The sequence below is a fragment of the Moschus berezovskii genome, chromosome 16 (genome assembly GCF_049115385.1).
Source record: "Moschus berezovskii isolate FMDL1 chromosome 16, NW_MosBer_1.0, whole genome shotgun sequence".
In the NCBI taxonomy this organism is placed as follows: Eukaryota; Metazoa; Chordata; class Mammalia; order Artiodactyla; family Moschidae; genus Moschus; species Moschus berezovskii.
Window position 1 is genome coordinate 632434 of NC_142475.1, and position 25230 is coordinate 657663.

The following is a 25230-nucleotide window of genomic DNA, read 5'->3' on the forward strand; positions in this document are numbered from 1 at the left end:
GAGAATGAGATGGCTGGATGGCATCACCGACTTGATGGACATGAGTTTGAGTGAACTCCGGGAGTTGGTTGATGGACAGGGAGGCCTGGCGTGCTGTGATTCATGGGGTCGCAAAGAGTCGGACATGACTGAGCGACTGAACTGAACATTTCTGCATTTAGAAACAAGCAAATCGTCCCACCCCTCCCACTGACCCTTTTATTCTGCTTTTACAATAATCACTGCCTCCATCTTTCTAAACACTGTTGACTCATTTGCTTCATTCATTCATATCATTTATTATGATAAGGTTATTAAAAAGGTGATAGATTATTTTTGTAAGGTAGAATTTTACCCTGAAATCTTGTGATTTTCCTGTAAAGTATCAAGCTTCTGAGTACACAGGTTTATTGCAAAATACTTTTCAAACAATAGAGAAATGTTAAACATGAAATGTTAAATGAAAGTAACACTGCATGATCCCACACTGGGGGGTAAGCATGGTTAAGTGTCTGGAGTTTATTTGTCCCAATTTTCAATATGGATAGAACAGAACAGTAGGTAAATATTGTAATATTGTTCTGCAATTTGCTTTTTTAATTTTATCAAGACTTAAGCATCTTGTGTCAGTCAAATTTCTAATACAATTATTCAGTCTGATAAATAATGTAAAACTGTTGCAAATATATTCATGCAGTTAATTTTTGTTAAGGATAGTTATTCTAGAGAGTAGAGAATAACCAGAACTTTGTGACAAAGGAATTATCTAAACTCTGAGCTTGTTTAGCACAAATGGGCCATTTGAATCAGTGTTTCCAATGCTACATCAAATCAGAACAAAAAGTTATTTTTTAAACCAAATATTTTGGTTCAGTCCTTGGAAACGTCCATTCTGCATTTGCACAACCCTTCTTACGGGGGACAGGCCCGCAGGGACTCAGTCCTGATGGCTGTCACGGTCTGAATTAGTAATCCAACATCATTCCCCACCCATCTCAATCCCCTTGAGTTACTATCTGCTGTTAACACTGTACTCCGAGAAAAGCAGAAGCACCTCAAACCAACTTGCTGTTCTAAAATCACTCTCCTTTCCTCCTCAAGTCTCTGTCTCACTAAGTGAAATTCCCATTCACTCAACCTCCCAGACGTGCTGTCATGAAGCCATTCTTCCCTTCTGCCTACCATCGCCCAGCCTCCTGCCATCGGTCGTCAGACCCTGCCCGCAGCAGTTAAAGCTGCTCCCCTCACTCCTGTATCACAGCGGGCCAGCCCCGTCATCTGAACCTGCGCCAGGCATCACGGGATGCATGTATCGGGCTGGCCAGAAAGTCCGTTCAGGTTATGACAATCCCGCTAACGGAGGGACCGTGAGCCAGGGGAACAAGTCTATGAGAACCCTTCCTTTGTCCCCGCCAGGGACGTGTGTCACCTGGACTCTCTATTTGGTGCGTTTGATCATTTGTAAAAAGGGAATACTTAGGCTAACTTGTGCAAGTCACCCTAATACATCCAGAACAGATGCTAGTATGTGGGAGGTTGTCCTTAAATGGCTTTCTCCTTCTTGCTCTTTCCCCACACAAGCCTGTCTTATACACCACATCAAAACTGTGCCTTCACGTAAGAAGCCCAGTCGGGTCACTTACCTACTTAAAGACCCCCACTGACTTCCTACTGCTTTCAGGCAGAAATCTGAACATTTATCATGCAACAGATCTTCAGCCTTCTCCAAATGACCTGACTTGCTTCAGCTTAAAGCAGCCTACACCAGCAAGCTTGCCTTTGCTCCCCCTCCACTATAGCACACGGCTGAACCCCCAGTGAAGTGAAGGTCACTCAGTCACGTCCAACTCTTCCCGACCGCATGGGCTATAGCCCACCAGGCTCTTCTGTCTGTGGAATTCTGAACCCATGGAAGATACTAATTAAAAGTGTGATGGATGGGTGGATGCCCAGAGATGCACAAGTACATGAACACATGGATACATTTACAGAAAGAAAAGGGCTTATACTTATTATAAGGCTTATACTTACAATAAGTGTAAGCTCTTATTAGTGATGCATATTTCTAAACTTTGAAGATGGAAGACTTCCTTAAAGTCACTTGAAATGCACAAAGTGTCTACCTCTCTGGTCGCCCTAGTTTTTTTGGGATATAGCTGACTTACAACGCTGAAGTTTCAGGCGTACAGCAAAGTGAACGTTATACACACGCACGCACCCAAGCTTCTTGTTTAGATTCATTCCCCGTACAGGTCGTTGCGGAGCATCGAGTAGAGCTCCCTGTGCCGCACGTAGGTCCTTGTCAGCTGCCTGGTTTGCGTACAACAGTGTGTATATGTCAGGCCCCATCTCCCAATGTACCCCTCCCTAGTGCTCCCCCTGGGGACCACGCGTCTGTGTTCTACGTCTGTGACTCTAGTTCTGTTTAAACACCTCTTCCTCACATTCCGAAATACTTAACAGATCTGATTTGCAAGCTTCTAAGGAGCTGATCCGGAGAAGGCAATGGCACGCCACTCCAGTACTCTTGCCTGGAAAATCCCATGGACGGGGGAGCCTGGTGGGCTGCAGTCCATGGGGTCGCTAAGAATCGGACACGGCTGAGCAACTTCACTTTCACTTTTCCCTTTCATGCATTGGAGGGGGAAATGGCAACCCACTCCAGTGTTCTTGCCTGGAGAATCCCAGGGACGGGGGAGCCTGGTGGGCTGCCATCTGTGGGGTCGCACAGAGTTGGCCACGACTGAAGTGACTCAGCAGCAGCAGCAGCAGCAGGGAACTGATCACTCAGTTCTGGGCATCACTGCTGTCTCCCAAACGTTCCGGCTCATAGTGAGAGCAAAGCCACTCTTCCCACTGTAGACGGAGTGCAGGGTTTGACACCCGTTACAAGCCACAGTGCGCTAGCACGGGATGACCCTGCAGAGATCCTCTGCACAGCCGTCAAGTGCTGAGCACACTGAGGGCAGCCTGGTGCCTCCTACAGAGTGCACACAAGCACAGGGGGGCACAGGGGTTAAGGAACAAACCAGAGCAGCAGGGATGGCAGGGCCGTGGTTACAGGGGCCACCCAGGTGGCGGTGGGGCTCAGGGAAGGCTTCACACAGGAAGGGGAGCCTGGTCTGATTCCAAAGAGTGAGCATGACTACAGGCACTTCTCTGAGGCAGCTGAGAGGAGCTGGAAATTAAACGTTTTTATGGAATAACTGGGGGCTTCTCGGGTGGTTCCGCACAAAAGAATCCACCTGCAATGCAGGAGATGGTGGTTCAATCCATCCATGGTTTGGGGAGTTCCCCTGGAGAAGGACACGGCAACTCACTCCAGGATTCTTGCCTGGAAAATTCCATGGACAGAGGAGCCTGGCGGGCTACAGTTTATAGGGTCACGAAGCATCGGATACGACTGAGCGCTCATACACTCAGATTGCTTCAACTCGCACTCAATTATCTCCTAAGCTGAACTCTTCAATCACTCTGTCCCAAGTCTGGTATTCTAGAAATCAGGAGTTTCTAACCAAAGTGATTAAAATTCTGAAGAGCAATGTCCTTTTATGAAATGATTACTTTCAGAAATGATATAAAGTAAGTTCATATATCAGTATATTCCTGCCAAAATAGGTAACTCAATAAAAATGCACTTCAGAATCAGCTTTTATTATAAGGCAAAGTATTGTAAACATAAAAATCTTGAGCTTGAATTATACCTTTTATTATGAACAATGTCACTCAATAAAAATCTCATGAAGAGGTTCCAACTGATGACAAATTCCAAACTAATGAAATGCTCCCGTAACTTAAATAAACAAATTTAGATCACCAAGTAAAGCCAGAGCCAAGTTTATTTGCAGAATTCAAGAATGAGATGAACGGACTAGAACCTCTAGTGGTTGGTCCTTCGCCATTCACATCAAACGTTGAGCGTCTCCTGAGTGACACAGCAGTCCGTGCATTTCCAAGGGCCTAGCGTCAGAGCCGGAGAAGGCAATGGCAAGCCACTCGAGTGCTCTTGCCTAGAAAACCCCATAGATGGAGGAGCCTGGTAGGCTGCAGTCTGTGGGGTCGCTATGGGTCGGACACGACTGAGCGACTTTACTTTCACTTTTCACTTTCACACATTGGAGAAGGAAATGGCAACCCACTCCAGTGTTCTTGCCTGGAGAATCCCAGGGACGGGGGAGCCTGGTGGGCTGCCGTCTATGGGGTCACACAGAGTCGGACACGACTGAAGTGACGCAGCAGCAGCAGCAGCAGCAGCGTCAGAGCATATAGAATATCCCTCTCTCTACTCCGCTGTTTAAGACCAGGAAATCTGAGACACAAAGGAATGAGGTGACTGATGACACAGCCCACTCCTGCAGGAGTTCCCTCAGGGTTTCTGGGGCAGGCCGTCCGACCGTGTGCCTGCTCCCCTTCCCGCTAGCCCTGCTTTCCGTGTGTGGAAGCGGGTGCGTAAGTAACGGAGCCACCGCTGGTCGCCTGCTCACCGTCTGCTTTCATCTCCTGCACAGGCACCAATGCAAATATTACTTGGATCCCCAAAGGCAACATGTAGGCCTTTTTGTTCGAATATTTTAGATGAAAAGGCCTTAAACCAAGCTGTGTGAACTTCAGAGAAGTTCAAGAGATGCTGCTGCTTCAGGAAGAATACAGCTTCTGGTGATAAAAGACCCTGTCCCGACTTTTGGCAATTATGTTTCCAGATGCGACAGAGAAAAAGGAACAGACATTCAGTTTACGAATGGACAGAGCGGCTGGCGGTCGACCCTTCACCGTTGATACCAAACTCCGAGTCTCCTGAGAGACACAGTGTCACAGTCAGTCAGTCAGTTCAGTCACTCAGTCGTGTCCGACTCTCCGCGACCCCATGAACCACAGCACGCCAGGCCTCCCTGTCCATCACCAACTCCCGGAGTACACTCAAACTCACGTCCACAGAGTCGGTGACGCCATCCAGCCGTCTCATTCTCTGTCATCCCCGTCTCCTCCCGCCCCCAATCCCTCCCAGCATCAGAGTCTTTTCCAGTGTCACAGTAGTAACACACAAATTTCTATTTTCAACAAACAACTAATAGAACCCAAACCTTTTTCAAGCAGGGGTTTCCCTGGTGACTCAGTGGTAAAGAAGCCACCTGCTAATGTAGGAGACCTGGGGTCAATCCCTGGTCTGGGAAGATCCCCTGGAAAAGGAAATGGCAACCCACTCCAGGATTCTTGCATGGAAATCCCATGGACAGAGGAGCCTGGCAGGCTTCAGTCCACGGGGTCACAAAGAGTTAGCTACTAAACAACAAATGTTTTCTCTTATGAGCAAAAGGCAAATTATAGTTTAGAATTAGAATCCATTAGATTCAACCTCGTCTCCTCTTTGTTTCCTAGAGTTTTAAAGGTTTTCTTCAGCCCAAAAGATAAGTTCTTCAGGCAGACATTTATTTAGCATCAGTCTCACATTTTCAGTCACTGCTGTCTGCTGGGTTATAAATGAATAACAGAATTCTGCCAGTCGCTTAGGCTCGAGACAACTGCTTTTTTATGTTAAAGCATTTTTTTCATTCATTCACACTCTGAATGAATGAAAGCTTGAATGGGCGTCGAAAGGAAGGCAGCTGTCGTTTTTCTGGTTTAACCTCAGCCAAGACTACACAAGTTTAAGGTAACATATAGAAATGGAATAAAATAAAAAGAATCAACATACATACATTGTTTTAAAATTTTATTTGCTTATTAAAAAAAGGTTGGAAATAGTTTTGCAAAAACATATCTGCATGTACAAAGTAATCCATGTGGTTCAGGAGGGCAAGCTCTGGAACATACTGCTGGATCAACTGTTCATCAAAATTGGAACTCTTTGTATCAGAGTCAGTGGGAAGTCATTATGTTACATGTCAAAAGCCACTGGTAAGAACCGAATCTAGTGTCACAATCGCCAGATTCAGAAAGGCCATATTCTTGGTTACCAGTGAAGCTGGTCACCAAGTGATCTCAGAGTTAGATCAATTAATTAAGCAAGAGGTAGTTTCTCCAATCATGTCCCTTTTTCTCTTTTCACCAAGGCCATTCCTAGAGGGGTTAAGGATAAATGACATCATCTTTGAATCCCTTTGAATTCCTATTCTGGGCCCCCGTTTCCCTCAAATACAGTCATTTCTGTCTTGTTGCACTTTTAGGACTTGTGGTCACCTGACACAGAAAAGGTTCCAGAATTCAACGTTAGGGCCAATCTTTCTCTGAGGACACCATTAAAGCAACGAGCAGGAATCAGTCCTGTGGTGCACAGATTGAGGAGTTTCTTTTTAACACACTTTTCTGTTAATATAACAATAACATTAACGGTGTCCAAACAGGAGACGCAGGCTGATGCAACAAGCCCCCAAAGGAAGCATACAAACCACATGGTGACGTCCCTCCCGGGTCAGTCGCCTTTCGCGCTTTTGCGGTCGGGCCTCGGAGCTCCACCGAGACTGTCAGATCCCAGAGCCCCACAGTTCCATGGCCTCCAGCTCATCCTGGACAGGGGTGAACTCTGGCTGGTCAGGATGGGGAGCTAGAGGGGGAGAGTGGGGTGGGGGCTTGATAGAACCCAGGAGCCACAAATTGATGTCCTCCCCTCCTTTGGATCCGCAGAGGCACAGGTTTGGTCTCTAAAGTACAGAGATATCCTGCTTGGGTATAAAGTGAGAGTGCCCTGCATCCGCTGGGCGGTGCGCACCTTTTCCAGGAGGTTTCAGATGGTTAGTAAAAGAAGGGTCAGGTACACCACAGGAATGGTTAGCCAAACTGCTTAAATATAACATGTTTTATTTACAAAAGAAAACCCGAATATCAGCAGAGTGACAAAAGAAAAATAAATTTTAAAAACCAACCTCATGTTAGAAGTCCAACACCAGGGGACAGGAGGCAGAGGGGGGTGATCAGAGGAGAAACAGACTGCAGGGGGGTCAGAAGAAAAGACGCCCAGTGATGTGTGTGAGACGGGACGAGGAGAAGGCACCTTGCAGTGGCTCCTCCTGGGCTCCACCTGGGGAGGTCTGGGATAACGCTTGGCAGCCAAACTTATACCTTCACCCAGGCTGATACGGAGCAGTCAGTTTTTATGACAACTGACACGTGACTTGGGTAAGTTCCAGTCTTATTGTGGGTAAGTGTTTGGAGCAGGGAGGGCAGCGGGGAGAGGGTCGGCGGTGGGGAAGCAGGGGGCAGGGGAGAGGAGTGCCCGCAGTCGGGGGCAGGGCTGGGTGGACGTGGTCAGCAGGACAGCTCTGTGTCTGCAGCCAACTGCCCAGGCCAATGAAGCCAGAGTGGAAGAGCTCCACGTCAGTGCTGGTAATCATTGTAAGGGATCAAATCTTAATGAGAGACAGGGAAGTTTGAGAGAATGGGGAGGGAAGAGACGAACAGAGAAAAACACATCAGCAAAACTCTGACCAGTCCCTCTGGGAAATAAGGTTAAACTTCTTCTGAAGCAGAAAATTTCAGTTCATGGGCTAATAGGTTTATTGCCCCAAAGCAATCTCTGAACCTCTCTCCTGATGCTTCCAAGAGTGACTATGTTAGAAAATGTCCCGTTAAACAACCCTCTAGCATGGAGACCACAGATGTTTTTAGGAAGCACAATTTTTTCAGGATCTCAGTCCAGTAGTTAATAAGGAGCAAGGACAGTGTGGCCACTTCTGCTTCTTAAAATAATCCCTGGTCATTTAAAATGCATATGGTGGGAAGGATGTCACCCAACAGAATCTCCAGGTCTCTCCTAATTATGGGGAAGTGCTAGGTTTGAGGTGTCCCCAAAACAAGAGTAAAATTTAATAGGACATCATGGCCATACCACAGAAGTAACACAGAAGGTGAGGCCCCAAAGAATTTTCAGATGTGTTCCTCAAGGATGACATATGAGGTCAAAGGCCATCTGGAAGCAGGGAAGACTTAGATGTGGCATTATTTTAAATCTCCCCTTTAAAGGTAACCTCTATATTAATTTGCACTTCACAGAAGAGGCCTCTGGATAATTTCAAAGGTAGTAAGCAATTCCAGCTCTGCTTCCTGCTCAAAACAGGTCTGCTTTTCAGAGGTTCCCCCCGCCCCATTATGGTACTAAGACAGTAAGATGTGCTCAAAGCCCACGAAGGGCTGACACTTACCTCCCACGCCGTAGGCAGAACACGAGGAAGGGTCGCAGTATCCAGGCTGGCCAGACGGACCCTGTGGTCCAGGGATCCCCAGGTGACCTGGTGGGCCCCTTGGTCCAGGGGAGCCGGGGGGCCCCGGGCTTCCAGGTCGACTTTCCCCAGAAGGCCCTAAGGAGTGTCCACCAATAAAAACAGTTGGTCTCTGATCATCACAGGGTGGGCTTCAGACCACCAAGAAGTAAACTAACTCTTATAAGAAGCCATCTTACACGTTTTGACAACTCAGGTGGTCCGCCTCTTTCTACTCAATGAGTTCTATTCCTGAACTAGATTTCCTGGACAGAGGATCACACGGCAGCCACACATTCTCCTGGAGGCCAGTGCTTTCAATCAGCTCAGGAAACTGGAAAGCAAACTGCATTCTTTTCCCTCACCTCTTGAATATTAAGGGAAAGGAGCAGACCACCACCAACCTCGTGATCTTTATGGAGCCTCTATTTCCCATGCAGGCTCCCACGGATCCAGTGTGAGGGCACGGGCACACACACACATTTCCACACACAGGGACAGCCCTGACCTCAACCTGGCAGTGGGTTATGGCCCCAGACGATTGAGATAAATTATTCTAAGTCTGAAAGAAATTATACTGCAGGAGAAAAACGAACATTCTGAAGTGGGACCCAATCTATGAATCCAAAATTCCTTTAGGCCAGCTTGTGTCAACTGAGAACTTAACACCCAATGAAAGTGAAAGGCCGATTAAAATTGTTGTGAATTTAAGAAGATGTCAGACTGGACTTTTTCTGGCTCATGTGTTTGTTTTGTTCTAGACCTGGATTTCAACAGTGTTTCAAAGGCCTTTTTCAACTAGAAATGAATCTCTTTGACTAGAACCAAAATGAAAATCAGGAACACGTATCACGCAGTATTTTAAAAGGGTTGCAAATCTCTGGTGAATTCAGTTCCATTCAGTTAACATTCACCAAGCATTCATTCTGTATAAGGCATGCTCTAGAACAGTTCCTTATACAACCTCTAATAACAGGAGTATCTATGATCAAAGCAGACCTATTGCATTAGGAATCTCTCCCACAAAAAGTATTTTCCAAAATCATCAATAGGTTGGCAAGAAAAACCAGTAAGTCATCAGATTCAATATGCTTAAGCATTGAAAACTTATAATTCTAATAAACAAGTATGGTCATCTGGAGACCATCCTAAAAGCATAGAGTAAAATTCACAAAACTCAAAGCTTGCACAAGCCCCGTGAAGTGAGATGGCCATGGTGGCAGAAACTGTGAGTGCTCATCACACAGCCATGTGGCCCCCTAGATTTTGAGCCTCCCATGCAGTTCAGTTGCCAACAGAATATAACCGGAAAGGATATCTGTCATCCTCCATTCAGGAAGCTGATCTCTCTCCTCAAGGCCCTTTGCTCTAAAATGAGGGGAAAGTCAGCCTACCCACATCAAACTTTGGGTACGTGTCAGTCCACGAAGCATTTGGTATTGATTCATTAGTGCAGCAGAGCTAGCCCCAGCCTGACTCTGCAAACAATAAATCCCAGAACATGCTGTACCTCTGGAGCTGGTGTATGGGAGACTCATTACTACCACACTGGCCTTCCCGTGAAAGGAATGGGAAACACGGCCGCTCCAGTCGGCCACACGGACATAATAGGGAAACACGGCCGCTCCAGTCGGCCACACGGATATAATAGGGAAACACAGCCATTCCAGTTGGCTATAAGGATATAACATGGCCACCTGCCTCGCCTGCAATGTCAAGGGAATATGAAGGCTTGGGGTTTCCATCCTGCAGTTGCCGTTGGGTAGGAAGACTTACCTGCTGGCCCAGGGGGCCCTCTGGGACCTTGAGTTCCAATGCCTGGATTTCCTTTCTCTCCCTTCACACCAGTTAAACCTAGTTTTTTTTTTTTTTAAAAAAAAAAAAGGAAAAGAAAATTCTCCTTAATGAAATCTGGGTCGTTCTGTTTTTCCTGGGTTTCACAAGGATCTCTCTGGTGAGGACAGAGATGAGGGTTGATTTGGGGTTATGTCACCACGGGACTTTTTAAACTGAATCCTACACTGGTGCCTTTTGCACACCCACATACAGAAGGCTGGCTCTGTCTGAGCGTGTCATCTGTGTTTGTAACTGCAAGTTTACCGTCTTCCCTCTGCTGAGGTGGCCCAACCCGCTGGGATCTGGCTGGCGTTTTGCATACATGGGCCATCGGGCGGATGCGGCTGGCACTCCACAAGGAGCACAATAGAAATAACCAGTGGACTTGTCTAACATTTTCCTTTGGGTCCGCCCTGTAATGTATCTGCAAAAGGCATGAATTATAATTAGGCAGCAAAGCTCTAAAGAGCGTGAGTTTCCATTAAAACCTTGGAAGGTTCGGGGAAAGCCTGTGTTTGATTTGGCTGATTCAGCTCCATAAAAATCTAAACCTATCATGTTTCTTTTCCACTGAACAAACCTCTTCTTCCAAGTAATTTATGGTGCTATTAACAAACTATACATTTTCATGGGCACAAAAACAAAGAAACATACATGCTGACACCTCATTATCCCAACAGGTCCTAACACAAGAGTGCTGGACAGGTGACAAGGCCACACTGAGGCCCACCCAGCACAGGCAGCTGTGGCAGAGCGGGGTCCAGGTTGCGTGGCTTGCAGAGCAGAAAGTCCTTAGTGTCTGTTTTCATACGTACAACAATACTTTGAATTAATAGGATGAGGAACTATACCTCTTTGCAATTGCAAAGAAAAGCCGAGGTGGGAACAAACAGAAGGGAAAACAATCAGATCGACAGGCAGCCGGCACGTGACTGGTCTAAAGCATTTAAAATCACAAGTAACTTTTTTTCCCTTCTACGTGCAAGGCATATTTACTGTAGACAAATTAGAAGACCCAAAAAACAATGACTCCAATCCTAGAAAATAATCACTTTTGACACCTTGGTTTGTAACTTCCAGAAAGAAAGGTATTGATGCAGTATTTGCTCTGGGAATAGCAGCTTTTTCTACACTGCACAGATAGATTGTCCTTTGATATCCGCTGTGTTCCTGGTGACCACTTTCTGGGGTCAAGGTAGGCGTGTCACCTTTTAGAAAAGCCCTTCCTCCTTGTCATCGGTCCTCAGGGCTGCTCCACCCGCCGGCAGGCTGCCCTAACATGCGTGTGTGCTGCACGCGGCCTCGGTGGCACTCTCTGAGCTCACCAGAGACCAGTGCTGCAAGGAGAGGGTGGGGCGCTGGCCGCTGAGCGCGACCTCCTGCTCAGCCTCATTCTTCCAGGAGCGGACAGGAAGAGAGTGATTTCTCAGAAGTAAAATTGCAGTCGCATCTGAGTCGAAAAAGCACATAACTTACATGAATCAACACTTAACACTCCACTGTTAAATCCAGTTGTTCAGAAAACCATCCTGAGTCTACTGGTTGTCATTTGTAGCTACTAGCTTGGCTAACTGGGTACTAGCTGGAGTGGGTACTATTTTTAATTAGAGGGAGATGCTTCCTCGCTTGACAGCTGTGCCCTAACACGCATTGGGGAATTCAGCAGAAACCGCCTCTTCTGTGAGAATTGGAGCCTCTTTCCCCGCAGGGACTCACTCACTTTTAAAGAATCAGAACTCGAGAAAGGACCCCGATGACTAATGGCAGGCTGCATGACTAATGGCTTGGTGACTCAGGCCTCCCGTGACCTTATGGCACCCATGGATCAACACTAAGGAGACGGCTCCTCGGGGACCCCGCAGAAGAGGAAGACGTAGGAGATTTGGCCGAAGGGGACATTCAGGAAAGAGCCCCTGCAAAGAAAGCCCTGACCACGGCTTCCTGACGGACCGTGTCCTTATTCACAAAGGAAGCAGGAGGCGGGCCCACTGTGGAGCAGAGAGTCTGGCTGCTTAAATCTTCTGCTTACGTAGAAAAAAACAAGTGGCATTTGATATTACCCACAGTACAACTCAAGGTAAGAGCAGGTCCTCACAAGAACGTTCCAGCCCCTCAAGATGCCTTAGGGCCTCCCTGGTGGCCCAGCTGGTAAAGTGTCTGCCTACAGTGCAGGAGACCTGGGTTCAATTCCTGGGTCAGGAAGATCCCCTGGAGAAGGAAATGGCAACCCATTCCAGTATCCTTGCCTGGGAAATCCCATTGACACAAGAGCCTGAAGGGCTACAGTCCATGGACTCACAGGAGTCAGACATGACTCAGTAACTAAACCACCAGATGCCTTAAAAGGGAAAAAAAAAAAAGGAAGAAAACTGTAAGGATATAGTTACATATTAACAGAGAACTTCAGATTTCATTATCCTTGAGGTTATGAAATGTTCCAACTACACACAGGCTAATACCTTATATGTTAATATTTGCCTATGTCTTCACTTGTGTTTCTCAGACTGACGGAATACTCATGAAGCTGAACTTGGTTACAAATCTTTTTTGGGGGAATGAAAAAGCCATGTTAAACATCATTATTTAAGTACCTAAGTAAGGACTGAGATTGAAGGCTAAGTTCAGAGAACTCAGATCTCTAAAAAGAGAACGGGAAATACTTTTTTTGAAAGGAGTTTTTTTGATGTGGATCATTTTTAAAGTCTTTATCAAATGTGTTACAGTATCACTTCTGTTTTACGTTCTGTCCTTTCCTCCACGAGGCATACAGGATTTCAGCTCCCCAAGCAGGGGTCGAACGTGCACCCCCTGCCTTAGGAAGTGCAGTCTCAACCACTGACCACAGGGAGTCCCTAGGTGTCTTTGATAAGCCTTGTAGGCTGTAATCAAAAGAAAGGAACTCAAGCGTTCCAAATTGTCAACCAGCAACTGTTCCTGAGACGGCACTGAAGGCTATAGACTGAGGGACTGCCTGCAGCCACCGCCCGTGACAAGGGCTCCCTCATGCGTCTCTCCGGTGAGTGTCCAAAGTGGGGCCACTTGGTACCGAGAGGGGGTCTGCAGAGCTAAGCGCCAGCACCCTGTCCACGAAGACACGAGGACGCCTGAGGCCACAGCTTACTCCCTCCTGAAATCCCCTTCCTACCTCGACCGTCTCCACAGATACTTCTCACTCTTCAAGACTCAACTCACACCTTCTCTGCGGCCGTAACAGGCAGAAGTACAAGAAATCCAAAGGGCAAGGATCGTCTATTTCATTCATGGCCATGTCCCCAGCACTGCCAGGTGGTGATGGTTTATTGTGAAATCGTGTCTCTTTGTGACCCCACAGACTGTCCATGGGATTTTCCTGGGCAAGAATACTGGAGTGGGTTGCCATTTCCTTTTCCAGGAGATCTTCCCAACCCAGGAATCGAACCTGGGTCTCCTGCATTGCAGGCAGATTCTTTACCAACTGAGTCACCAGGGAAGCCTTGTAAATATGGAATGCTTCACAGATTTATGGTGCCTTCCAAATAGTACATAACTAACAGATATTTACTTAACGAGCACACGAATGAATGATCTGCTTCCATATCATCTGCGCCTCCCTTGGCACTGATCCCATCGCACTGTTTGTTTTTACGTTCATCCGGCCTGGGACCAGGAGCCTGCTGACTGCAGGGATCGTGCCTTATTCATTGCTCCAGCATCAGATTCAAGCTCTCACATAGTAGGTGGTCCGGTAAACACTGGAAGAATAACGGGATGATTGCATGTCTGCACCATCACGCCGCTGATGGTTAAAAGCAGGCGTGACCTTTGAAGGATCAACAAACAGAATTTCTTAGGCTGGAAGCCTGCTTTTACTTTCTCATGCATGACTTTTGTGAAAACTGTTTTTTCCTAACAAGTTCCTTATGTGGCCATATCAACTACTAGCGTCGTGTAGAAATGAATATCATGGAGTCCAATTAAATTGGAGTTTTTGTCGTTTTTTAAAAAAATGAACATAGTTGATAGAAATGAAGACCTAACTTTCCAAAAATATGATTTAAACTAAGATGAAAACATCCTCAGTTTTTTGTGGAGTTACCAAAAGCATTTGAATAGAGTCTTTTCTATTACTTATTCATTCTTTTTTCCTTTTATTAATGAGAATTTTATGATCTACTGTCTTAGATCTTGCTCTCATTAAAAATTTTAAGATCTTATTCTCGTATTTCTTTCTTTTTAAAAGAAAATCTTTAAAACTTAAAAAAAAAAAAACTTTAAAGCTTTAAAAATAGACTTCACTCCTTTAGAGCAGTCATGTTCACAAGCAGTACTAAGGAGACAGCGGAGAGAGGCCCCCATCCCCCTCCCCTGGCTCCCGTCATCCTCAACACCCCGCCCTGGAGGGCACATTTGTCATACTCTTTCTTTAAGAGTCTCATTGGGAGATGTCCCTGGCGGTCCAGTGGCTAAGACCCCATGTTCAATGCAGGCTTCCCTGGAGGTCTCATTGGGGGATCTCCCTGGCGGTCCAGTGGCTAAGACTCCATGCTCCCACTGCAGGAGGCCCGAGTTCGATATCAGGGAACTAGATCCCACAAGCTGCATCTCAGACCTGATACAGCCAAATAAACTAAATAATATACTTTAAAAATCTCATTAGAAACCACATCAGGGCTACCTGAGTCTGCCTTACCACTAACCTAGAACCAACCCTCCAATATTTTCTTTGCTAAAGAATACATATTCATTTGTCTGCACCGGGTCTCAGCTGTGGCATGTGGGATCTGTTCCCTGACCAGGGATGGAACCTGGGCCCCCTGCTCTGGGGGGGCAGAGTCTTAGCCACTGGAGCACCAGGGAGGTCCCTCCAGTGTTTTCCTCTATGGATGTGTGAAGGCAGAGACCTGCTTGGTTTAGTTCATCCTTGTATTCCTAGTACCAGACACAGATCAGGCACTCAGGAAATATCTGCCACACAAAGGGATGGATGGATGAAACACAAGGTATGACTGTGGACTCCGACAAGCCTGACATGTGGTACCGCCTGTGCCAATACACAGCCTCCCCAGGGTTTGAATCTAAACGCTTGTCACGCATAAACTCACTTTGTCTTCACAGGAACCACGATGGCGGGTGCTACTCTTAACCCGAAAAGTGGGCTGTGATTCAGACAGGTTAGGGGACTTGCCCTTAACTAGTAAGAGCCACAATTTGAACACAGGAAGGTTGATGCCGAAGCCTATACACAGAACTAACTACAGCATTCCCCGCCGCTCTACCCTAAGCTAGACTGCAAGGCCGCACTTGTCTTGCTTGCTGCGGTCATGGCTCCCTGAGCTGCCTGTCCAATCCAGCTGCACATTTTCTCCAGCTCCACACTCAGAAATCAGTTCTGTGGTTATCACATCTCCTCAGCTTATTTCCCCTGTTTGCACACTTGCCTTCTGCTCTGAGCAAGACCTGGGGCTGGTTTTCAGAAGATTTATCTTATTCACACTGATGACTTGCCCAGGGTCTGGCCTTTGGTTATCAGTTTCCTGTTTTCTTCGGCCTGTTGACCTCCAAGTGGGGAGAGTGTACTCGTTTCTCTGGTGCCCTGAGCACAGCAAGCTCTCAGGCACTCCTTGAAGCAGTCATTCATTTCCTCTTTGTCCCAGCTATTCCGAGCAACTCTCAGAATCTATGCCCAGGCAGATATGCAAGGCCTGGGTAATGCTTTCATTGTAATTCTACCAAGAAGCCACAGAAAATGTGAGGCAAGGCTTCAGCTGTGTTATTATATTGTCTGTTGCCTGGGAAATGGCTGGCAGTACATTCCAAGTAGAGTTCATTTTTCATTCAATGTATGCTTGAATGCCTGCTAGGTATAAGGTACTGGAACAAATACCTCATTACAAGATGGTAGATTAATTGGACTCAATCCAACAAGTGTTTTATGTCCTTTTCCAGGCTCTGCTAATTTTACGTTTGGGTTGTAGGATTAGTACCAGCATGAAGAGCTCCAAGTTTTGTGCTTCACTGGCCAAGACTAGAAAATAAATATTTTTGTGTTTGTTTTTGAGCTCCAAGGCAAGGTTTGTGGGATCTTTGTTCCCTGACCAGGTATTGAACCTGTGCCCCATGCAGCAGAAGCACAGAATCTTAACTGCTGGACCTCCAGGCAGGTCCTCAAATTGATTTTAAATGTAAACAATCTGTGCAAACCGTTGCTGAGAGTCCATCTCTCTCTACAGCCTTTTCCCTTAGACAACTGGCCACGTAGCATGCCTCTGTAATTCAGGGTCCAGCCAGGGACCAATGTAGATCTTTCAGGAAGAGGGAATTTGGTGCAGAGATCTGGTTACGTGGGCGAGAGAAGGGCTTAGAAGCCAAACAGAGACGACGAGGCAGCCCATGGCCCAGCAGCGTCAGGGAGCAATTAGGACCGCCAGGCACGCAGGGGCGAGGAGAAGGAAGGGTGTGCCTGCCGTGCCCGGGGCCAGCGCCGAGGCCTTCTGGAAGGATCTCGAAAGAGAGAGAGACAGCGGTCCAGGGGGGCCACACGGGGGCTTGGCCACAGCTGGGGTGGCCGGGGAGGCCGGGGGGCGAGGGGAGAACAGCCTGACTTCTCTCCTTGTCAGACCCTCAGCTCTCCTCACTGCCTGCCACTGGCTGAACCGCCCAGGAGGCAGCCTGGAAAGAGAACTGCGCGCAGCCACGGGAGGGAGGAGTGGGGAGGGGACGGAGGACGAGCAGCCCCCAGCCCCTCACGACCCCAACTGCATCTCGCTGTTCGCAGCCGCAGGGCAGAAAGGAGCAGTGGTCACACAGCAGGGGGCCTGGTGCCTTGTCCACTTGGCCGGGCCACTGGTGTTACGGCCTTACGGGTACCTAACAAGAATGTCGGACCAAATACCAGTCTATCACTTTCAGCTCCAAAGTTTGCACTGCTCTTCTTCAAACGCCATCATATCATGTCCAGCATTGATGGCTGGAAAAAGTATAAATGATTCAAACTTAGCAGAAAAACGAGCCAATTGCTCTAGTTTAAAAAATGGGTATTACAGGTTCAGCTGGACCATAGAAAAAGCAAGAGAGTTCCAGAAAGACATCTATTTCTGCTTCATTGACTATGCCAAAGCCTTTGACTGTGTGGATCACAATAAACTGTGGAACATTCTGAAACAGATGGGAATCCCAGACCACCTGACCTGCCTCTTGAGAAGCCTGTATGCAGGTCAGGAAGCAACAGTTAGAACTGGACACGGAACAACAGACTGGTTCCAAATAGGAAAAGGAGTGAGTCAGGTTGTATATTGTCACCCTGCTTATTTAACTTCTATGCAGAGTACATCATGAGGAATGTTGGGCTGGAAGAAGCACAAGCTGGAATCAAGATTGCTGGGAGAAATATCAATAACCTCAGATATGCAGATGACACCACCCTTATGGCAGAAAGTGAAGAGGAACTAAAAAGCCTCTTGATGAAAGTGAAAGAGGAGAGTGAAAAAGTTGGCATAAAGCTCAACATTCAGAAAATTAAGATCATGGCATCTGGTCCCATCACTTCATGGGAAATAGATGGGGAAACAGTGGAAACAGTGTCAGACATTATTTTGGGGGGCTCCAAAATCACTGCAGATGGTGACTGCAGCCATGAATTAAAAGACGCTTACTCCTTGGAAGGAAAGTTATGACCAACCTAGATAGCATAATAAAAAGCAGAGACGTTACTTTGCCAACAAAGGTCCGTCTAGTCAAGGCTATGGTTTTTCCCGTGGTCATGTATGGATGTGAGAGTTGGACTGTGAAGAAAGCTGATCGCCGAAGAATTGATGCTTTTGAACTGTGGTGTTGGAGAAGACTCTTGAGAGTCCCTTGGACTGCAAGGAGATCCAACCAGTCCATCCTAAAGGAGATCAGTCCTGGGTGTTCATTGGAAGGACTGATGCTAAAGCTGAAACTCCAATACTTTGGCCACCACATGGGAAGAGTTGACTCATTGGAAAAGATTCTGATGCTGGGAGGGATTAGGGGCAGGAGGAAAAGGGGATGACAGAGGACGAGAGGGGTGGATGGCATCACCGACTCGATGGACATCAGTTAGAGTGAACTCCAGGAGTTTGTGATGGACAGGGAGGCCTGGCGTGCTGCGATTCATGGGGTCACAAAGAGTCAGACACGACTGAGCGACTGAACTGAACTGAACTGATAGGTTCAGCATGAATATTCAGCCAGCTGGTGATATTTAGATAAATGTTGAAGTTAGAGTTTGGTTGGGCTTCATCCTCACAGAACTGAAAAGTGACTTGATGCTCTCCATTCTTGGAAAGGAACGGACACTGGACAAGGCCCGAGTCTCACAGAGTTTAAAACAAAATGTGTTAGGGCCAACAGCCCTCACCAATAAACAGGACGAGCCACTATTAAGATAAACACATCGTATATCTGTGATCTGCATCATGTTTTTCCAAGTTAGCAAAAAGTTCAGAAAAGTCAAATTACTCTGCTACACACACACACACACACACACACACAAGGGCTTCCCTAGTGGCTCAGCTGGTAAAGAATCCACCTGCAATGCAGGAGACCCGGGTTTGGTCCCTGGGCGGGGAAGATCCCCTGGAGAAGGAAATGACAACCCACTCTAGGATTCTTGCCTGGACAATCCCCATGGACAGAGGAGCCTGGAGGGCTACCGTCCACAGGGTCACAAAGAATTGGACACCACTGAGCCACTGACACATAAACACAGTAATTTAATGTCAAAGCTAAATTCAGAGCCAATGACAATGGAGAGGGTTGACGAACACAGCTGCTCCACGTGTGTTTTCACCTAGCTACATATATGCTTTCTGTTACACTTATTTATTATAATGTATTCACTGCTTTAAAAGCCATGTCAAAAAATTCTCTGAAAATGGTTTATCATAGCTAATATAAACAGCTTTAGTTTTATCATATAAACTAAAACTTGTTATTCTTTCATTTCACTTGCTCATGCTCAGGGCCAGAAATACCAAAGTACCTTCCTACATTTAAAGGAAAGGGGGTTGGGGGAAGGAAATCGGGTGAAGGCAGTCAAGATGCACAAACTTACAGTTATAAGGTAAATAAGTACTAGGGAAGGAGATGAGATGCGATGAGATGAGGTGGCATCACCGACTCGATGGACATGAGTGTGAGTGAGCTCCGGGAGTGGGTGATGGACAGGGAGGCCTGGCGTGCTGTGATTCATGGGGTCGCAGAGAGTCAGACATGACAGAGCGACTGAACTGAACTGAGGGAAGGAACGCACAACATGATAAAAACATTAATAGTGCTGTGCATTATATACGAAAATTATCAAGAGAGTAAATCTTATACGTATTTTCATAAGAAAAAAAAAACATTTTTTCCTATTTCTTTAATTTTGTATCTGTACAACAGAATGGATGTCACCAAACTTATCACAGCGCTATTTCCTGGTGTAGGTAAGCAAATCATTGTGCCAGACTTACATAGTGCTGGATGCTAGTTAAATCTCGGTAAGATTGGAAGAAAAAAAGGAAAACAATGATTAAAAAATAAGGGAAAGGAAAAACAGAGAGCCCGTGGGAATCTGCTGTATGACTCAAGGAGCTCAGAGTGGGCTCTGTGACAACCTGGAGCGGTGGGATGGGACGGGAGTTGGGGGAGGCTCAGGGAGGGGCAACATGTACCTACGGCCGATCCATGCTGATGCTCGGCAGAAACCCACACAGCACTGTACTTATCCCTCAGTTAAAAATGAAGAAGAGAAAATAAAGTCTCTCCTGTGGATTATGTGTGTATACACGTAGGCAGTACAGGCAGAAGGTCTTCTGACCTTGGACCACAGACATCTAAATTAGACACTCAAATTTGGGCACTGAAATACCCAATGTATTTTCTATTTTATATGCAATAGGAAATGCATATTAGATATATCCAGTATAACCAAAATTTCTACTTAAAAATGTTACCGTGCTGTTCTGGCTAAAATTATATGATGATGAATTGAAGAGAATGCTGACATTGTCAACCTGGCAGTGATTGGCTATTAACAGGATGTCCTGGGACGGATGAACCAGAACAATGTGGGCTTCTGCTTTCATCATGACTCTTGGGTTGAATGAGGCACGGCAGCCAAAAAGCGAAGCACGTGGTAATTAACACCATAAATCACTTACGACAACCAATGGGTGTCAGGTATTCTGAGGAGTAAAGGAGAACAGATGCTGGATTTTGTGTGGGGAGCATGTAGTCTCACTGGTGAAACAGCAGAAGCAAAACCAGTAAGAGACGATTCAAGAAAACATATCAAGCTTGGGTGCTACATGATATATTTCACATGGTGATGAGGTAGGGATCAGCGGTTGCTTCATTTGTCAAATATTCGTTCAGGCTCCTTGGGGAAGGTGTACAGAGGAAAGCATAGTCCCGTTCAAGGAAACCAGAGTCTGGTGGGACGACAGACAAGAACGTCGACAATCACGATACAAAGAGAGACAGCTGGGATGCAGGCATGCATTTGGGGACTGGGGAGTGAAAAGAGAGGCCTTGGTCCGGTTCAGCGGGAATAGCGCAGGTGTGGCCAACACACTGGGCAGTCAGCCAGCCCTGGGGAGGAGGAGTGGTCTGGCAGAGCTGGCTGTCGAGATGAGCTTCGAAGCTGGAGTCTGAATAAACCAGAGGAAGGAAGAGAGCTCTGGGGGGTTGGAAGAACATGTGAAAACGCAGGAAAGGTGTAAGGACGCGGCAGCGCAGGAGACGGACGGGCACGGGAGACCGCGGGCCGAGGCGGCAGTCTGGACTCGCCCCGCCCGACAGGGGCCTCAGCGCTTCCCGCTCCTGGGGTCTGGGCTCGGCCACGTGACGTGCTTTGCTCAGTGACCCTGACGTGAACAAAGACTCGAAATGTGACGGGTGGGTGGCTTAGCCTGTTTATGCCTGTCACTTCCGTGAGGAGAACACACTCTGGAGCTGCTGCCCCTCCAGCCAGGACCTCAGCAGAGCAGAGCTGCCCTGTCTCCCACTGACACGTGGTGGGAGACAGCATCTATTGCTGTGTGTTCCTGAGATTTTTGTGGTTCGTTACGCAGCGAAAGCTGCCTGACACTGAGAGCCCTGAGCAGCTCCTTTTGGCTAGAAAAACAGGTACCAACTTGAAGAGCAGCTGATGGGGAAATATGACACAGGACGACACAAGAATATCCTCCTCAGAGGGCGTTAACATGGGGCAGAATTCCAGCATAATGCCCGTTACCCGAGGCAAGGACTGAAATCCCAGTGCAAGAATCTGCTACAACTGACTACATAGACCTTCCAATTAAGGATTTCAAAAAAATTTAAGCTGCAGAAACAACTATATCAGCTTTCATGGCAAAAAGAAGATAAAACACCAGTTACAGTTTTTTTGTTATTGTAATAGTTATATTACAATAGTACAAAGCTAGGGACAGGATTCAATGATAATTGTAACTTGTCAGTGACTTCTTAAAGTACTTCTTAGTGTTTGACTGGAAATTGATTTTATCCTAACTACAATTAATTCCAGAAACAGATACCCAAAAAAGTGTTAGTCTACGAAAAGAATTTTCCAATAGGTGCTATTCTTTCAAGGTGTTTAAATCTGTATCTTGCATTTTCCTTTAAAAAGTTCCATCTGGAATTTGAATAATTTAAAAGAGGTAGGAGAGAAAGACACCCATTTAAATGGTGAAAACAGGCAGGCAGAGCATTAGCCAACCCTTCCCAAGAGTCCTAGAAGTCAGACTGCTTGGAAATCACTCTTACAGATGAACGCATCACCCTGGTTATACTGCAAGGGCAGAAAACCTTGGTTTAATTCAGAGGAGGGTGACTAAATACATATTCCCCAATTCTGCACTATTTCTCCCTTCAAAAGGTACAGCTTCAGTTCAGTTCAGTTCAGTAGCTCAGTCGTGTCCGACTCTTTGCGACCCCATGAACCACAGCACGCCAGGCCTCCCTGTCCATCACCAACTCCCGGAGTTCACTCAAACTCATGTCCATCGAGTCGGTGATGCCATCCAGCCATCTCATTCTCTGTCGTCCCCGTCTCCTCCCACCCCCAATCCCTCCTAGCATCAGACTCTTTTCCAGTGAGTCAACTCATTGCATGAGGTGGCCAAAGTATTGGAGTTTCAGCTTTAGCATCAGTCCTTCCAATGAACAGCTTAGTCCCCTTCTATTTGAGCAGGGGAATGTCTTAGTGACTCTGCTAATGAAGAGGATATGCAGAAAGCAACACTGTGATTTCTGAGTCCATAACGGGCACTGTGGACGCCCCTGCTCTCTCTGGGATCGCTGGTTCCGAGGAAAGCAGCTGAGCGAACACCCAGGCGTCCCTGTGGAGACGCATCCTTCTCATGCCGATGTAAGCAGCATGGCCAGGGAGGGGCTGAGACCACCATCATCCTGGATGGGGTGAGCCAGCCACGTCGGCAGCAGGTCAGCCTGCCCCAGTGGAGCCTTCAGACAACTGTGTCCTGACTGGCATCTTACCTGCAGCCCCATGAGAGACCCGGCCTTCCCAGGTGGCGCTAGGGGTACAGAACCCGCCTGCCAATGCAGGAGACATAGGAGATGAAGGTTCGATCCTTGGAGCGGGAAGACCCCATGGAGGAGCGTATGACAGCCCACTCCAGTGTTCTTGCCTGGAGAATCCATTGACAGAGGAGCCCGGCAGCTACAGTCCGTGGGGTTGCAAAGTCAGACACGGCTGAGCGACTAAGCACGCACCAGAGACCCTGAGCCAGAAGCACCCAGCTAAACCAGTCCTGAAGCCCAGATCGTAAACTCCGTGATTATACATGTTTCCTTGTTTGAAGCTGCTAAGCTGTAGTTGTTCATAGCTTGTTTGTTCACAGTAACAGATCAGTACCTAGAGCTTCTCTCTGCAGGCATGACGACCGCAAGGGGTTACTTTGTAACAACAACAAAAAAAACCCTACAAAATAAAAGATGGTACAAAGACAAAAAGAAGAAGGATTCACTGCCAACGCCTTAAGGTCACTAAACATTAGGAAAATACGATCCATCAAACTTTCAGAGAAAGGTCTTGTTCCAAAGGACATTCAAATTGGACTTTACCAGATTATTAATGGGTAAGAAAAGGGAAAGTTCTACTTCTCTGGAATTCATCTCTCAGGAAAAGAGAAGAGGGGATGGAGAACGCCAGAGGGGAAGAAGGCAAACATGTATTTCAGCAGATCTTTACCAGCAACGAAAGGATGATGTCTCGTGCACCTGAGTGCCAACCAAGAAACAAACACAGGGAAGACTCGCAAGTGTTTAGGCACCAACCAGTGAATTATTACGAGAGCTCCTCTACCTTTCATCAAGTTGGTCCGCCCCATAAAGAAAACTTTTCCTGGAATAAACCAGGATACAAGGGACATTAAGAAGTTTCACAGACACTTACCACTGAGGCATTCCTGGCTCACAACTACTGTGCTTCGTTTCTGAATCTGTGACCAAAGGTTTCTGCCAAACGCATCTTCTGTGCCAACAGCTCTTTTCAACAACAGGAACGCTGAGCGCAAGAACGCTGCTTCTCTCTCCCAGCTTTGAACCCATCAGGGACTCTTGTCCTCTAGACCTTTCAGCAGTGTGATGCGTGGGAAACTGTGGCACAGCGCAAGGGACTCAGCATCAGCTTTGGCATGGGTGCGTCATCTCTCGCCCTGAAAGCCACTTCTGTGTCTCTGAAAGGCAGTGGCCCTGACTCACGGCAGCCATGGATGGCTGGTGCCTTCTCTGCCCGCGTCTGCTGGCGGAGCTCAGCTGTTTCATCTTCTCCCAGCTCCCTCCTCTCATTTTCTGAAACAAAGTCCATCTTTTTTCCAAGTTAACCACAGAATCTGACTGATGAAAACTGATCTTTAAATCTTGTCTTTCTTTACATTCAATCATTAGAAATTTGATCTTCTGTGGCAGAGAAAGCTCCAAGAGAGTAATTTCTGGACTTCAAAAGTCACTCAGGGGTTTTATCCTCAAAGAACAGTAACAAATTATTCTAGGGAGCCAACAGAGGGCAGAGACTACTCTGCACGTATGCCTGCTCAGTCACTTACTCGCGTCTGACTCTTGAGACCCCACGGACTGCAGCCCACAGGCTCCTCCGTCCATGGGACTCTCGGGCAAGAACACTGCAGTGGGCTGCATGCCCTCCTCCAGGGGATCTTCCCGACCCAGGGATCAACCCACATCTCCTGCGTCTCCTGCAGATTCTTTCCTGCCTAGCACCACCCTAGCATCAAAGCTTTTATGGTAGAAACCACCCTTATATTAGTCTTTAGACAAACATGTGATATTTTCTCTTGATTAAGGGTAACATTCCAATATTGATATTTTTACTCCTCAATAATAATATTGGAATGACTAGAGCACTTACATCCAAAAGATTTGATCCCACCAAGCAGACGCAAAGTGCTAGTGAAATTGATAAAAAGCAATCAGTTCCAGCGGGGCAGGTCTTTGCAATGGATACCTCCCGGTCATTTCCCACAAACTTTTTTTTCAGGTGCTGGCAAGGGAAAGACACCGACCCCAAGAAGTAGGAAAAAAGACATGATGAAAAATCAAGAGATGTGTTAACCAAGATGTGCCTGAAAAAGTAGGAGAAGGCGACTGACGCCGTTTGCATGAGGCCAGCGACGTATCTGCGATCCCAGCAGACCTTCACTGTGAACACACAGAGACAAGTGCAGAGGCACAGTGATGGGTGAAGCTCAACCGCATCACCGTGCGTTTGGAGCTGCTGCGCGTTAATAATTCGTAAATACACGTACACTTTTACTTCACTGTGTTCCCAGTGCAGTTATGCTGGAAATTTGCATGTAGGGATAAATCTCCTGACAATCATTCACTCCCCTTTCACTTCTTTATATTACAAACTAGGGCACTCTGGTTTATTTTTTTAATTATGTGTGAAGGTGGGTTATATTTATAACTGATAACTTTCAGTTTAGAACAGTAACAGAAATGCAAAAAATAAATTAGGAGACCATGTTTGCTAGGCTTGAGAATCAGGGCGTTACCAGTTTCAAATCCTTTCTCACCTCAGGACCTTTGCACATGCTATTGCTATCTCTGCCTGGAATACTGTCTTCTGACTTTTTTCTTAACCTTATGGCAAACCCTAAATTTTCAGCTCTTGGCTAAAACATCACTGATTCAATAGACTAAGTTAGAGTCCCCTCCTCCATGCTAATAGAGCAGCCTATATTTTTTCATAACACAT

At 46.8% G+C, this 25230-nt stretch overlaps 1 protein-coding gene across 3 annotated transcripts in view; it reads right to left on the minus strand.

The window, feature by feature from the left end:
- Positions 1 to 5676: 5676 nt before the first annotated feature.
- Positions 5677 to 25230, minus strand: part of COL14A1 (collagen type XIV alpha 1 chain) — a 228547-nt gene continuing 208993 nt past the window's right edge. For 2 of the 3 annotated variants that reach the window (XM_055431577.2, XM_055431576.2), the window contains exons 46-48: positions 9948 to 10025; positions 8115 to 8270; positions 5677 to 6520 (exon numbers count right to left, since the gene is read on the minus strand). In XM_055431577.2, coding sequence (XP_055287552.2) covers positions 6441 to 6520; positions 8115 to 8270; positions 9948 to 10025 — 314 coding nt within the window. In that variant the 3' untranslated portion in view covers positions 5677 to 6440. Of the gene's footprint in view, positions 6521 to 6754; positions 7323 to 8114; positions 8271 to 9947; positions 10026 to 25230 lie in introns of those variants that run through there. The other variant, XM_055431578.2, reaches the window with a different exon arrangement.